This window comes from Asterias amurensis, chromosome 20 (genome assembly GCF_032118995.1).
Source record: "Asterias amurensis chromosome 20, ASM3211899v1".
In the NCBI taxonomy this organism is placed as follows: domain Eukaryota; kingdom Metazoa; phylum Echinodermata; class Asteroidea; order Forcipulatida; family Asteriidae; genus Asterias; species Asterias amurensis.
In genome coordinates this window covers 4423511-4438848 of record NC_092667.1, presented here as the reverse complement: position 1 = coordinate 4438848, position 15338 = coordinate 4423511, and the positions used below count along the sequence as shown (strand labels likewise).

The 15338-nt window shown below is 37.7% G+C and overlaps 1 protein-coding gene across 2 annotated transcripts in view; it reads left to right on the top strand.

Moving 5' to 3' along the window:
* Positions 1–15338, top strand: part of LOC139952176 (uncharacterized) — a 55762-nt gene that overhangs the window by 35486 nt on the left and 4938 nt on the right. For both annotated transcript variants that reach the window (XM_071951201.1, XM_071951202.1), the window contains 16 exons: positions 654–698; positions 1165–1227; positions 1472–1525; positions 2104–2145; positions 4484–4513; positions 5398–5835; positions 6539–6748; positions 7490–7519; positions 10505–10585; positions 12040–12093; positions 12493–12519; positions 12771–12824; positions 13314–13451; positions 14119–14281; positions 14621–14746; positions 15105–15166. In XM_071951201.1, the coding sequence (XP_071807302.1) occupies positions 654–698; positions 1165–1227; positions 1472–1525; positions 2104–2145; positions 4484–4513; positions 5398–5835; positions 6539–6748; positions 7490–7519; positions 10505–10585; positions 12040–12093; positions 12493–12519; positions 12771–12824; positions 13314–13451; positions 14119–14281; positions 14621–14746; positions 15105–15166 (1617 nt within the window). The remainder of the gene's footprint in view (positions 1–653; positions 699–1164; positions 1228–1471; positions 1526–2103; positions 2146–4483; positions 4514–5397; positions 5836–6538; positions 6749–7489; positions 7520–10504; positions 10586–12039; positions 12094–12492; positions 12520–12770; positions 12825–13313; positions 13452–14118; positions 14282–14620; positions 14747–15104; positions 15167–15338) is intronic.

The window sequence follows — 15338 nt, the reverse complement described above, 5'->3', positions numbered from 1 at the left end:
CATTTTTTTAACACCATCAAAAATAAACTCACACACATACACCACAATACTGTTTTCAACAGTACATTTAGAATTAGCCTGTTTTGGGGGGAAGAGTAATAGTGGCTTCTTATATAAGGCTCATGTTCGTCACCCAGTGACGCTCATGGCGCTTCAACATTATTACCCCTGGTCACTTGGCCTTAAATCATTCCTTAAACCATCTCAGCTCCCTGTGAAGGTTGAACATAATTGCTTCCAAAAACATGAAGTTCAAGTCTTAAGACTTAGATGCCTTTTCAAATTGTCGGACACCATCAGAATAACCTCACACGCTTTTAATAAGCATGTATTTTCTTTTTACTAACTTTAGTTTTACCCTTACACCGATGTGTATTAACACTGTATACTCAGTAATTTCCTGAGTTCTGTGAAAAAAATCACAGGCATATTACTCGGGTGGGATTTGAAGCCACTACCTTTGCAATTCTAGAGCAGATGTCCTGCCAAATAGAACCAAATTACACTGTCTGTCAAACAGTATCAAATGTTAGCAGGTGGAGCTGTTTCATATCTGCTTTATTAACTTATTTTGGTACAAAACAAAACACAAATATCCTCTAATTTTTTTATTTTTCACAATTATTGTATTTATTTATCTTTTCCTCCAACAGAAAGATCGCTACTCACCACCAATACCTACTCTTCGCACTAAACAGGTACAAATAAAATTAGTTAACCATTCAATTTATTTAGCTACTTTAGTTTAAGTGTAGTCTTTTTAAATTTGTTTCTCCTTATAACTTTTAAAATGATGTAATCAGTCCAACAGTATTCTCAGTTTTCTAAAACAAAATTATTTATTTATTTATTTGTTTATTATTGACCCTGGGTAAACCTCTCGGTGAAACACTGTTAGCCTTGCCTTTGAAATTTATTTACTACATTCGCGCATGTGTTATACATGTAGACACCATTGGTAAACAAACGCCATATAACAAACTTGTGTGGGTCAAGCCACCATACAAATGGTTCCCTCATAATGACAAGCAGTAGCGTTAGTGTTCGATGTGCAATTTTTATCTTACATGGGAAAGGTCAATTTTAAGGCATTAAGGGATGCCAAAGTTTAAAAATCCAATTTGTTCCACTGACATGAAGTGTCTTTTTTTGGTGTTTTTCTAGGATGAACCAAGAGTGAGTTCCCCACCAGTTCCTGCTCTGCGCAAAAATGATAACGAGAAAAAGGTTTGTACAAATTTATTCAAATCAACTGACAGATAGTCACTAATTTTTGCCATATGAGTACTCATTGCTAGATGTCATGAGCCCAATTTCAAAAAGCCTGTAAGCAGGAAAACTTGCTGAGCACAGAAAATGATTGCTGAAAAGAAACAGGTCACCACCCAAAACTACTAACTATTAAGTTTACATCGTTAAGACTGGTGCCTCACTCAATTTTTGCTGAACCCATCTTTTATACTTTCTTAAGGATTCACCCAGAAAACCCAAAGACATACACGGAACACCTCGCAGGCCACCAGGGGTAAGTTTCTCCTCCAGATGTCAACCTAATTTTTAAATTATTCACAGATGACTTGATAATTTCTTTTTATTTTGAAGCTGAATTCGGAGATTTAGTCGTTAAGAGTAATTTTTCTACCCTTTTTAGAAATAGTGACTAATTCTTGGTTCTTTAAAAGGAAGTTTGCCATATAGACCATGTACATGTACATGACTTAATTTGAGTTGGGCGCCCTCGACTATAGGTTTAATGAAGGTTGCTCATTGGCCCATCCTGTGGTGCTCGCAAACAAAGATTTGCGTTTTCCATTGTTACATCATTGTTTTACCTCAAAGGTGGCGGCTGGATGACTTCCATATATATTGTCCATTGCATTTGTTTTTTGTGGATCTGAAAAGTAAAGCTTTGGTACCACTGAGTGTCCTTACCTTGCTTGGAGTGTCTTGCCGTACTTCTAGATGTGACTCGAGCTACGATTGGTCACATGACTCACATGTTTGTTACATCGCGCTTTTGACTTTTGACTTGCATAACTGTCAGTATCTGTTGCAAACATTTCTCTAATGATGTGTTGTAATTTTGTTATTATAATTGCAAAGACTCACCGGGACATGGATGCTAGGCCCATAGTGCCTGCAAAAGTAGGTTTGACTTATTATTGCACAGTGCACTATTACTCACATTGAATGGTGTCACTCTTTTTGGATACATGCTTATACCCCTCTTTACAAAAGTTAACCTAATCGGGTGCAGCCCTAGGGCTGTTGTCACCCTAACTATCCCAGTATGCCTATTTTTAAACCCTGGTGAATTTCCCAATCCAAGGAATAATTTTTTTCCAGTAAATTTGTATAGCAAAATATTTGGACTGGACATTATTTGTGCACACTGAATGCTTAAATGAGTAGCAAATGATAATTTTTGAGTAGCAACTGGCAGATTTTTGTGGCATTTTGCTATGCTATTCATGGGAAATTGTTCTCTGCAATCTGAAAGCCCCTGGTGACAACGGCACCTTCTGCTGAACTTCTCTCTCTGGTTATCTTCATGAACTACCTCTTGGCTTATTAAAAAGCTCTTGTTAGGCTTTCACGGATGTATTATGCACCAAGGTCTAATGTGTGAGACACAACAACTCTGTTATGGATCATGTAATGAGTTAAGACGTCACTCATTGTTGATGACCTGTATCTTCTTTTTAATTACTTTTTTCAACAAAATTGGAACTTATACATTTTTTGCAAGAAAAAAATAATGCAGCTTTTGTATTTTCTAACTCAATTTCACAGAAAGTGTTGCATGCGACCTTGTTGCACTGGCGCCACATTTAGCTAGTTGTCTCAATTATTGATAAGCCTGGCTTTAGTTTTAAGTGCTCAGATCGGAACACTTGTTCTATGAATTATAGAGTTACACCAATGGGGTAATTATGAAGCAATTCATTTTTCATAGCTGCTGACTCTTTGAAGGTTGGTGGTCACCATTAACATAATTACAGCCATTATAAATGCTGTTGTTTAATTTATGGTCTCATGCCCGAAGCACTCATTTTGTGTTTCATGCTTTTTAACTGTTCAAAGGGGGTTTCCATATTCAAAGTCCGTGTATGTACCAGCCCAACATAATAATAGAGAAATCATACAAAAGGATCAATAATCTAGTGAGGTTTTTTTAAACAAAAACTACTGTCCATAAGTTGTGGTGGTTCTCAAAAGAACCATGGTGTCTGCAACTCCTCCATGCTTAGATTCAAATCCCAGTTAAAGAAGAAAACTAGACACCTGCTGAAATCCCACTGCACAGCACCTTGTTTTCTGTCATGCACCGTTTAACTTTATATTTTAATTATTAACTGCACTTTGCTTGTCTCTGCACTGCACTCTCTGGAAAAGTTTTTTTGGCAAAGTTTGAGTTAGTGCCATGAAAATATATCCCGAGACTTATGATAGCTTTAACGCTTCAGAGACCACAGCATTACCAAAAAGGGCAAAGTAACGGTCGCGACATGAATTGATACTTTTCATTGTTTCCCACGTTAACATAGTGTCTATGTTTCTAGAACAAAACCAAATTTTTGTTTCATATTATTTTTTCCAGACACTTCTTTCCAAAAAACATTGCTTTAAAAAAAACCCAATAAAAACCTTACATGTATCTGAACAAATAATGATGATTAAACAGAAATGAATGAACTTTAAGGGGTTAAACAGATGCAAGGATCTAGTGATCCAGTGATTGATTTTCATAAAAGAAAGCTGGTTAAAATGTCAAGTTATGACACTATTGATTCTGTTTAGATCGTACTTCTTGTGTGATATTTCCACGATGCAATACTTAAATCATTCCAGATGTTTTTCTCACCCTGTAATTATTGGCGTTTATCAATGATTGACTTTGCAGTGATGTTTGGTCGGCACCCTGTGAGGTTTCAGGCACTATCCTATTTCGAACCACTTGTTCTAATCAATCAATGTTTTATGCATGTAGACTTCTGCCTTTGTTTTGAGAATTCTTTACATTTGTTATCTTTCCAATTTGTTCAGGTTTGAACACTTGACTCCAAGAATTGCCAAATTATTTCTTAGTGTGTCTTTCACTGAATGATGTTTAATACTTATCTAAAATTAAAAGTTTTAAAACTGGTGACATGTGTCAAGGCAGTATTTTGATTAGAACAACAAATAAATTTGTCTATGGTAAAATGCCCCCATGTCAACTCCCTTCGAAGTAGTACCTTTATTTGTCATTTGTGCAACACACAGGACACACAGTAACAAGCCAGCAAACAAATCATACTAAGCAGGTAGAGGTGATCTTGTCCTACCATAGGAATAATTCTTTTTGGGGGCGGAACTGTCAATTGTCATTTATATGCAAACAATTATTGCATCCAATCTATCTCTCTTCTTGCTTTATCTATTTAACAGTTGTTAATTAATCACAAGTTTTTTTAATGAGATTTTTGTTACTATATTACAGGGGGATATATACAACAGACCTATCTCAAAGGTAAACAAAATGAAAGCAAATAAACAAAGTCCTTTCAGTTTAGCTGGATACAGAACCAGTGCTTTTCTCTCTTAATCAATCAGCAAAAACACCTGTTTCCTTAGTCACTGATGAACTGTTTCTTTTAGACTTTTTGAACCAATTAACGTATACAGTCAAGCCTGTAACATGTGAGCTCATAATCTTCGTGCATTCAGTTACGGCTGGTTTATTTTTTTAAATGTGAAGAGACCTGAAGCCAAAGCTATCTGGAGGATTTTCTGTAGATTTTGATTGTTAAAAGCTCAGAAACATTGTTTGTACATTTTCATGATAACTACCTAAATCTCACTTTTGAACAGATTGTCAAAATTAGGGTTTTGCCAGAGCCAGTCACATAACTGCTGGCCTTTGACAAATAATGTGGTCAGATACTAACTGAGTAAAGTTTATTTAACTAAGAAATATGTTCTTGCTAAAAACTACAAATAACCAACATGCATTAAGTTTCACATCTTCAACTTAACTTGTTATTTTGGATTCACTTCACAATTACACCTTTTTTTATATATAGTTCAGAATTAGTTTACACAGACACATTAAGCATGAAGTTTAACAATGTAAATGTAGTTCATCACTTTGAGTTTATAAAGTTTTTGTAGCTGTCTTAAAGCTTGGGATGGATTTAAACCTTGCTTACAGATGCACCCAGCGATTAATTTCTTCTGATGGAAGTTCTGTTTTTAACATTCAGAATGTTGGAGATATTATTTTCCTGATATGTAGAAATATTATTTCATTGCTTGTCTGTTTTGCCTTGGCAGGTATCCCTACCGCCTACCATTTTGCTTTTCTTTCATTTTAATGTGGTTTTATTTTCACTTTGTCATCACGCCTACCATAAGGAGAAACCGTCAGCCTCAGACTCTCTCAAGTCAAATGACAACATCTCCTCCCCCTGGAACGAGCTCTCGGAAAAATCTTCTCCCGTTCCTGAAGATGATAAACTTGTCCGCAAGAAGGAGGAACCGTTGGGTAACCTCTGGGAATACTCCCAGGGCCCAACAGGTAAAACCTCCCAGGAACGGGCAAGAATATTCCCTGATAAAGACATTTCTGAAAAGCACGCCAATTTGGATGCTTTGGATAAATTCCGTTTGCCTAGGGAGACCCCACCGGGCTCCCCACTCCCAAGGGTCATCCCCAGGGAAAATGCGGCTCTCAGTCCAATGGAGAAGCTGCATACACATAAACCAAAGGAGGGGGAGGAGATTGAGGTCAGACGTGGGAAGGAGGTTGATGGATCACGAGATAAAGCGGTGGACAAAACAGCAAACGCCAATGTGAGTTTTGGTTTTGTCAATGAAGTCTTGTCACTTGTACTGTAGTCTCGTTCTGGCTGTGATAGTTGAACAGTAGTTTTTACAACAAGTCTCTTGAAACTTTTAACATAGGTTCAGGCCTTGAATTTCGCTCTTGAAGGGGCACTCTATGAGGAAAATGTCAATTTGAATTGGAACTTTGCAAAGGGCACCACAGCACGGCAATTGCTGTTGGTGTCATTGGTTATTTTGATTGCCCGAATAACTTGGACTTTAACGTTTAGAAAAATGACTATTGTATACACTGTACATACATGTATATATTTTTGATTGATACCTCACCATGACGCCTCAACTAATTCATGTATAGTTACAAATGATAGTGCGCATGCACTTTTGGTTGCCTTTAAACAGTTAAGGCAAAATATGAAACAGGCCGCCTGTAAAGGTTATTGATGTGCATAGTAGTATTATTTCTTATCTTGTGAAACATTGTACAACGTTTATGAATGTTTTTCATCTTTTAAAACTTCTTCACGGCATACTTTCAGAAAGTAGGTAGAGCGCGAGATGAAATAGTTGAATAGTTGTTTAAAGATTAAATCTTACAAGGCAGTACACAGGAGCCGTATAACTTTAATGATTTCTTTAATTGATTTGCAAGTGAAGGACTGCCCTACTCTAAGTTTGCAAACTTACATTATTTAAACTGGCCTCCCTTAAGGAATTTGATGTCGTTGATTGGATGCGGTCAATCGATCCAGACCTGGTTGTCTACGCTCCCTCATTGGCCCAGAACGGCTACCAGACATTGAAGACGGTACGCCGTATCAACCGCCACACCCTCTTGCAGTTCTGCCCTGATATGAAGCATGGCCATTTTGAGGCTGTCTTGCATGAGGTGGACCGAATACAAACACCAGCATCTAGAAAGGTATCAGTCAACACTGTTGTGTCTTACGCAGTTTCTTGAGGAGTTGTTTGATTTTGTGTTTTGGATTCACTGATTCTTACCAAACGTTCTTTGAAACACTTATTTAAAGCTTTGCTTCCATAACAGCTTTTAGGGCTGGTATTTTTGCTTTATATTTGAAACAGTTGATTTTTGTTTACGATTTTAACCAGTCGTGTTCTCCTATGAACTGTTACAGTCAGCACTGTTGTGTGTCGATTTTGTGTGCTTTGGATTCACTGATTTTCGTCCGAGCAATCTTTGAATTGTTGTTTGAAGCTTTGCTTCCATAACAGTTTATTTGGCTGGTATTTTGGCTCTATTTGTTTTATTTGTTGATGTTCATAGTTTAATGAAAACTAATAGTTTGCTTTTCACTACTGATATTTTGTGCAATATTTATTAACCTACTTATTCAAATATTTATTAACTTTATTTGTTAATCCATTTATTTTATTGACGTCTTTTGTTTTTTAATAAGAGAGAAGATAACTTGTTTCTCAGTGATATATATGTTTCTCTGAGTCACAGCAAGATTTAGTTGTTCAAAAATATGTTCAGTTTAAAGACTCTTCAAACATTTGTGGCTTGTTGTCTTCAGCTATTTCATGTCTGTGTTTCCTCTCTTTTGAACTTGGTCTCTGAACTGGGCTGTGTCTGCGGATGTTGTTGTTTTAAGTTTCTCACAATTTGGGATTGTTTTTTATACTTTTATTTTCCAAGCTGCTTGAGGAGGAGAGATTGAGGAATAATGTAAGATTTACAATTGACAAATGACTAGATATGTAAAGTTTTTAACCACTATACAATTGTAATTGGACCTTTTTCATTCTATTTTAACTAGGTTTGTTGAGAAGAAAGAAATATTTAAACCATAGCACAGCATAAGAAATGGCTTTCATAATAAAGTAATAAACCCTGGTCGTAAGGAAATTGTGGTTGGCTGGCTGGTAGATAAGGGGCAGGCTGGCCAGACTTTGTAGTAGACTTTGTGCATGCTGGCCGGTATACTTAGTGCATTCTGATCAGTAACTTTTTGCATGCTGGCCATTTTATTTCGTGCAGGCTGGCCAGTAGTCTGTAAGCAGGCTGGCCGGTATACTTTAAGCAGGCTACCCAGTAGATTTTAAGCAGGTTGCCAGTAGACTTTAAGCAGGCTGGCCAGTAAACTTTAAGCAGGCTGGCTAGTAGACGTTAAGCTGGCTGGCCAGTAGACTTTCAGCAGGCTGGCCAGTAGACTTTCAGCAGGCTGGCCAGTAGACTTTCAGCAGGCTGGCCAGTAGACCTTAAGCAGGCTGGCCAGTAGACTTTAAGCAGGCTGGCCAGTAGACTTTAAGCAGGCTGGCCAGTAGACTTTTAGCAGGTTGACCGGTATACTTTAAGCAGGCTAACCACTAGATTTTAAGCAGGCTGGCCAGTAGTCTTTGATCAGTCTTGCCAATAGGCTTTAGGCAGGCTGGCAAATAGACATCTTGCACAAGATGTCCCAGTTCCATGTAACTGCTTTTAAAGCACAAAAAGTTGCCAAGCACAAAAACAATTTGCTTACCAGAATAAGTTTACCAGCCATAACACCATGTCACAATTCTTACCGTGAATTTTTTGAATGGTTTCCTGCTAAGCTTTGCTCAACTGAAAATTTCTTAGCAGAATTTTCTACAAAGTGATTTTGACATGGTTGTACCTGCAAGAATTACAAGAAACATAATTGATGATATGTCTACAATAACTGGCAATAATTTACTCTACCACTACCTGTTTGCATAGTAGATATCGATTGCACTATGATGGATGAGGCATACTGTAGTCAACCTTTTTGCCTGCCAAGCAACTGAAACGTTTAGTTCAAAGTGCATATAGAACTCCACATTGCCCACAAACCTTTGTCTCTACACCCCTTGCCCACATCCCATCAGCACATTCTTTAATACCTACACAAACCTTTATACTTGAAACATTCATTTAACTCCGTCAGTACTTAAGCATCATCCAGAAACAGAGTCCAGCATTCTCCTGAAGACGATCAGAGCATACTGATCGAAACGTTGAGTTGTCAACTTTTTTAGAACCAAGACTACTCAAAGGACATGTTCACATTGTGTTACTGGAAACCTCACCTCATTATTCTTCTCCCATGCAAAACTTCAAATCCAACTAACCCTGTAATTGTTACTGTTTTGCACATTGATTTATTTGTCGCTGACCGACCTTCGTAGGAGGCACGTCTGATCGATTTATTCTCGGACCAAGGAAGTGAATCTGAAGATGAGAAATCTGAAGTGAGGTTATTTCTGACTTATAAATGTCAGCTTATTGTATTGCATGGCTCTTTCATTCTTCTCTCTTTGTCTCAGTAATTAATTGTGATTAATAATTGACTTAAGAGCTGAACTCACGCTGCGTTTTAGTCGTTTATTAACCAATAAACACTCTTGGCTGCTTGTGCGCTGTGTAGAGTTTCAACAACGGGTACGCTGGAAGCAATGTTGCTATTTTTTCTTTATCAGTGATTATCTTAGACACTGCTGTATAGTGTATGAGTGGTTTAGATTGTAGAAGATGCAGGAGGCTTTATTGAACGGTATTGCATTGTCAAAATAGCAACATTTTGATTGATAGTTATGGGTTATTGTTGTTTGACTACCTGTATTTGAATTGTGTCTTTTCATGTATAGTATGGTGTAGACAACTTAATTGAATCCAACTCGTATGGCGTTGCACTATATCTGGGTCCTATTTTATAGAATTACTTAATCCTTAAGAGACCATAACGGCCACAAACAGTTTGGTATTGAAATGCCCTTAGCGAATGCAAGATTTTCCCTACTTTTTTCTTATCCATGGGAGAAAAGAAAGATGGCCGAACCAGAAAGGTCTACACAGTTGTTGTTGCTTGTGACTGGCTCTTGTCAACATTTTGCTCTGTGGAAAATTTCCACACCAGTAGGCCTATCTTCTTGTTCGTCCCTGGTCCTCAATCCCATTCATCATAACTCAGCAGATACTAGAATATTAATAAGCATTCTCAACAGTGTCTTATCAATCATTAAAATGGGCAGAGCCGACAGTAAAACCAACCACTAGTTAACCATTAAAAACTGCTTATACATGTAGCTACAATGTTGCATTATTTACACTTTATTGATCATCATACCAGGGCTCTTAGCAACTGACAAATTTTGTGAAATAAAGACCTGGATTTAAGTACAGTGACCATCAAAAGAACTCTTCTTAATTAGTGCCAACCTTGGCCTTGATAACTCTTGTTGCAAAATGTGGAAAGAAGTTTCGTTTGACAAGTAAAACCTGTATTTTACTCTAAACCATCTGTGGTTGATTAGTACATGTATGTGGAGAGAGATGGATATTTTTTTATCGTCCTCATCATTGGGGGAAAAAAGGAGAAACTTTGTCTCCATTGGCAACGAATGCCAGACAGTATTTAGAAATATGAATATAAACAAAACATTTGTAAATTTTGGGTTTCCCAAACACACATGGACAAACAAGCATCCAAGGAATAAAAAGGTTATTTGATTTGTAATCAAATTAAGAGTTCATTTAGTGAACTGTCCATTAATAAGCTGTAAAATTGGTTAATAACGTCAAATAATGCTCCATTAGTTCTAGATGCTTACATGTATGCTCACTGATCGCCCTTGTGGTTTTGACGAAGCTTCAACTTAACTCTGCATGTTTTTGTTTTTGTTTTTCTGTGAATCTTCTTGTTTCTTTAAGCAGCGTGGTTCGTGGAGTGAGCATGCTAAGATATTAACCCAGACGAAACCTAGAACCGAGCCTAGAACCAATCCTAGAACTGTAAGATTTAAGAATGGATAGAAAATCTCACAGCAATTGAGTTCTTTGTGAGAGTCACTCACTCTATTGCAATCACAGTTTGCATTACTTGCACTGGTTGGACTAACAAGGATTGAATGTTGTTTCATATCATTCCATTCAGTTCAAGTGTGAAACTAACAAGACTTGTTTTTTTTTTTTATTTACTAAACTTTATTTGTAAACATGACAATATCTAGGATTCGATGGTTGGATGAATCTTTAGCCTACTTTAGTGTTAGTGTTAATTTCTTTTAATGAGATATCGCCTAACATCACAAGGCTAGGCTCAAAACCCACATGTTTGGATGAGATTGGTATGCCTGGCAACATGTAGTGAGTGGAGGTTTTCAGGTATGGTACCAAATCAATCAAACCCAGTTTGTACGGATTCAAAGCCCAAATACTTGCACTATGATGAGGATTGTATGTCTGGCGGAAAAGTGGATAGTCTTAGTGAGTTTAAATCCAACAACTTCAGGTATGACCAATGGATTTCTTCCAATTTTATTCTTTACTCTTGAGCCGCAACTGAACACCTAAATGTTTGGACTTGAATACGTTTTATATCTTACAAATTCAAACAACTTCTTAAATAGGATTTTAGAGGGTTCGGGTCTTTGAGTTGAAGCAAGAATGGCTCTTTGAATTAATTTCCTCTTGTTTCCATTTGTTTTTGATCACATCACCAGGTGCAGTTTTATGATGGCATGATGCACTCACAATATCCTATAAGTTCACTTGATTATTCAGGGTGCTACTATTCTCAACACTAAAGCACTTGTTGTTGTTTTGTCTGTGTTTTACCGTGAAATGATCATTCTCCTAACTCATGTGTGGGTCCCACCATCAGGGCCAAATTTCTTGGTCTGCTAACCGAAAAAGCAAAGAATCGGCTCAAGCGTATTTCACGGGATAGCAGTGAATTTTGGCTTGTGGGCATGCATACTCCACATTACTAGGCATTCTTTGCTTACACAGCTAGCACAGAAATTCAGCGCTTGCTCTGCAAGCATAGAATGGTGAAGCGCAGAATTTGGCGGTAAGCAGAGCCATGAAATTGGGCCCTGATGTATCAACAAAGAAAACTTGTAATCCGATATTTTATAAGAAAAACATTTTATTTTTTTCCTCAAACTCTTGCAATCATTGTCCACTTTTTGTCATTTGACAAAGCAGAAACCAAATGAAGTAAAAATGGAAAGTTGAGGAGATGGATTTAAAAAGACAAAATAGAAATAAATAGTTTTAGAGTGAAGAAAACCTGTAAGATATTTTGTTATAAAACTGTTGGAATTGCTTCTTAAGATCGTCATTAGTTCTCGGTTCTTCGGAAATACGAAGGATTGTCAAATAAGTCTTGCAGGAATTGGATATTTCGAATTTTTCATCCTCAAGTGTTTTTATGACTAATTTTCTGTTCATGCTTACAAAAGGAGGACCTGCCTCAGGATTCATTCACGGATTTTCTCATTGATGTCTCAAAGGAAGTAAGATCGTAATTTATGTCTCAAGTTCGTTGAGGTGAAATCCAGAACCTCTGCTCAGAGGAATTTTTGTCTGACGACTCTCTGCGAAGTTCCTTGTTTGAAGTTTAATGTAACTTTTTCTGGTTTCTGTTAGTGAACATTCTGATTCCGAATCTGAATTATACAGTCGCCAAAGCATCCTAATGGAAACATCTAACTGACTTTTATAACAAAGACAACGAAGAAATTGAAGTTTGGGTGGAAGAAAGAAACCACTGACCCAACCTCTGAGTGTATGAATTTATACACAGCAGCCACAGAATTATACACATGTTTACAAGTTTGAATTCATAAAAATATCTTTTGCTCGATTGTTTTAAATATAAACTCAATGGGTTTTTCATGGTTTTCTTTTTGTAGCCTACACCCACTAAATTGAACTGGCAGGTAAATAATTCATTTGTTAAGTCATTTTAAAACAACCAAGTAGTTGGTAAGAAAGCTTTAATTTCAAAAAGATGGTCTACTTAATTAAGCCTTTTCAGTCAGGTTCAGTGGAACTCTAACAAGTCTTATTTTTGTTGGCTTTTTATTTCTCTTCTTACGATACCAAGAAATGCATCAAACATTTCCTTTGATCTTTGAAAACTTCAAATATCTGTTTTGTATTTTCTCCTTGCTTCTCTGCTCTTACATAGTCTGATATGTATAAGAAAGCTGTGGAAATAGCTGAGGACCATTTGCTTCGTAAGGTACACTCAGAAATTGTGTCCAGCATCTGTTCAGATAACCCAGTTTTGAATTTATTTACTAACAGTTTTGAATTTGGCTTGCATTAATTTTAACAGCGCTTGAAATATCCATTGCTGAGTGTTCAGACTGTAAAAGTCATGTCACACGAGGCATTTCCAGGAGAAAGCCAGACTTGGATGTTCAGAAAATGATGACTTAAATATTACATTTGCATAACACCAGTTCTCTTCACAGCGAGTCATCATAACTCTTAAACAATAGTCAAACATTGCCTAACCACTCCCCGCCTGCAACGCCTGCAACGCCTCCCCTGCCTTTGATCTCGACCCAATAAAAATACTTCCTTTTGCAGGTGTTTGAATCCCGCTTGCACTTTATCACTCATTTTCTTAGGATTAGCCCTGAGATGGGGAGTCACAAATACAAAGTTGTCTTATGACATTCTCATTAATGTTAACGGTGTCTGAAATATTTGTTTTATTTCTTAGGAGCAAGAAGAAGCTAAGGGTCGAGAGGTCGGTCCGAGCCGCGACCCTCGAGAAGTTATAACAGCTCTGTCTGCGATGCGCCGCCAACTTCACAGTGAGCAACGCCGCATCCAAAACCAGCTGGACCAAAATAAGCAGGTAGAAACACCACGATCAATCTGCTGTTTGTGTTGATACGTATGGAATAGGTTGCCTTGGTATACACACTGAGGCTGAACATCTATGTCCCATAACATGAACTGAGACAGACCCTGTATTTGTCCTGTTTGTGGATTTCTCATTCCTTCCTTTCTTCCTTTTGAGTGCAGTCTTCAAATCATGATTAAAGAATAACATACTGCCATACACATTGCAATGCATTGGGGTGAAACCCTTCTTTTAGTGATAACTGTGTATTTGGGGTCTTTTACATGCATTGATAGTTTTTGTATCAACATGCAATACCTTCTGCTTTACGTCCCATTCAAGGATGAAGAAATCATGGTAAAGTGTCTCCTTTATGGATAGATGTATCACGAAAAGGTCTCCAACCCACACTCTGCTGATCAGAAACACCAGCCGTCGATTTCACCAAACTCATCCTAACTTAAGTAGGACGCATTGAACCCATTGAACCCATCCTAAGTTAGGATGGGTTACTCGTCCTAACTCGAGATAGGATTAATCCTAGTGTTTGATTCTCTTTGACTGAGGACTGCAATGTTAACTTGATGGTATATTTGTCAGTGCATCATACATATCACGTTAATCAGAGTCCAACTGTTTGCGTGTTGAGTAATACCATTATGGTGTTTTTGTTTCGTAGCATGATCCTTATGCCCAAACACAGCCCAAGGCTAGCTCCAGACGAGCCAGCCCTCAGGTGGACGTCTTTGAGGTTGCTCGTCACAAGGCACCGGTGGCCGTAAGGAGGGAGCCACTTACCCACCACCATGCTGCTGCTGACTTCTCCAGTCTCAAAAACAGAGGTAGGCAACACAAACGCCCCCCCAGCTTTTATAAATCTGACTGTATTTATTGTAATTAATAGCCTTAAAGTATACATAGTTGACGCTACTCTGGCCGAACTCGGCTCGAGACGTAGATCTAGGTGTTCTGAGAAGAACCAATGGTTGAACCGGAGTTGTTAACCACTGGTTCTTTTCAGAACCAACGCTACTCAAAGAAATTTACACATGATGCTATACCGCAAACCTCACCTTGTTACACTCCTGAAATGCAAAGTTTTGGATCCTACTAAAAGTATATGTAGGAAACCCTCAAACAATGGAAACTTTTAGCTAATTATTTTGACTAAAATTTTGCAGAATCAAACTCAAGGCAGAGGTTGCGAGAGCAATTCCCCAACAACCCCAACTCGGACCTCACCCTAGAAGCTCAACAGAGGGCACTTCTAAGACATCAACAAGAAAAACTGGAAAATCTCCGAAGAGGTAAAAAGAGTTATCCCTAATAAAAGCAGAAACATTTTATGTTTCCAAAGATTTCTAAGTGAAGTGGTCCTAATATAAAAGGCTTATTATGATTTTGTTCAATTACTAGGAGAATAAATGAAATGAAAACTCTTTTGGTTAGTCCACTCACTATTTGACAAATTCATCTGCTTTTGGAAGCGGATTAAGAGAAAATAAATGGCACATTTAAATACAAGCTATATGGTCTGTTAGTGTTTTTCAGTAGAACAAGATTGATTGACCTTGTTCATCATCGACTGAATGCATCTTTACTCCTTTATCATCTGCCAGAGATAACAACTTCTAACCAGTCTTTTCGTCCAAATTGTCTCCTTAGGAAACAACAAAAGACCCATCGCTGATCAGATGCCGAGTATGAACCCAAGAGATCTAGGCAGGGTAAGTCAGTATAGAAGTCAGGAATCCATCCCATGTGTACAAGTTGATTCCTTGTAGGGCTAAGACCAAAAGCTGCGTCTGAATTGATGGCTAGGTTAGTGGCTATGGCTGATAAGTCCTATTCTTCACTGTTGTCGTTGCAGCCAAAAGCCATAGCCATAGCCATGATTCA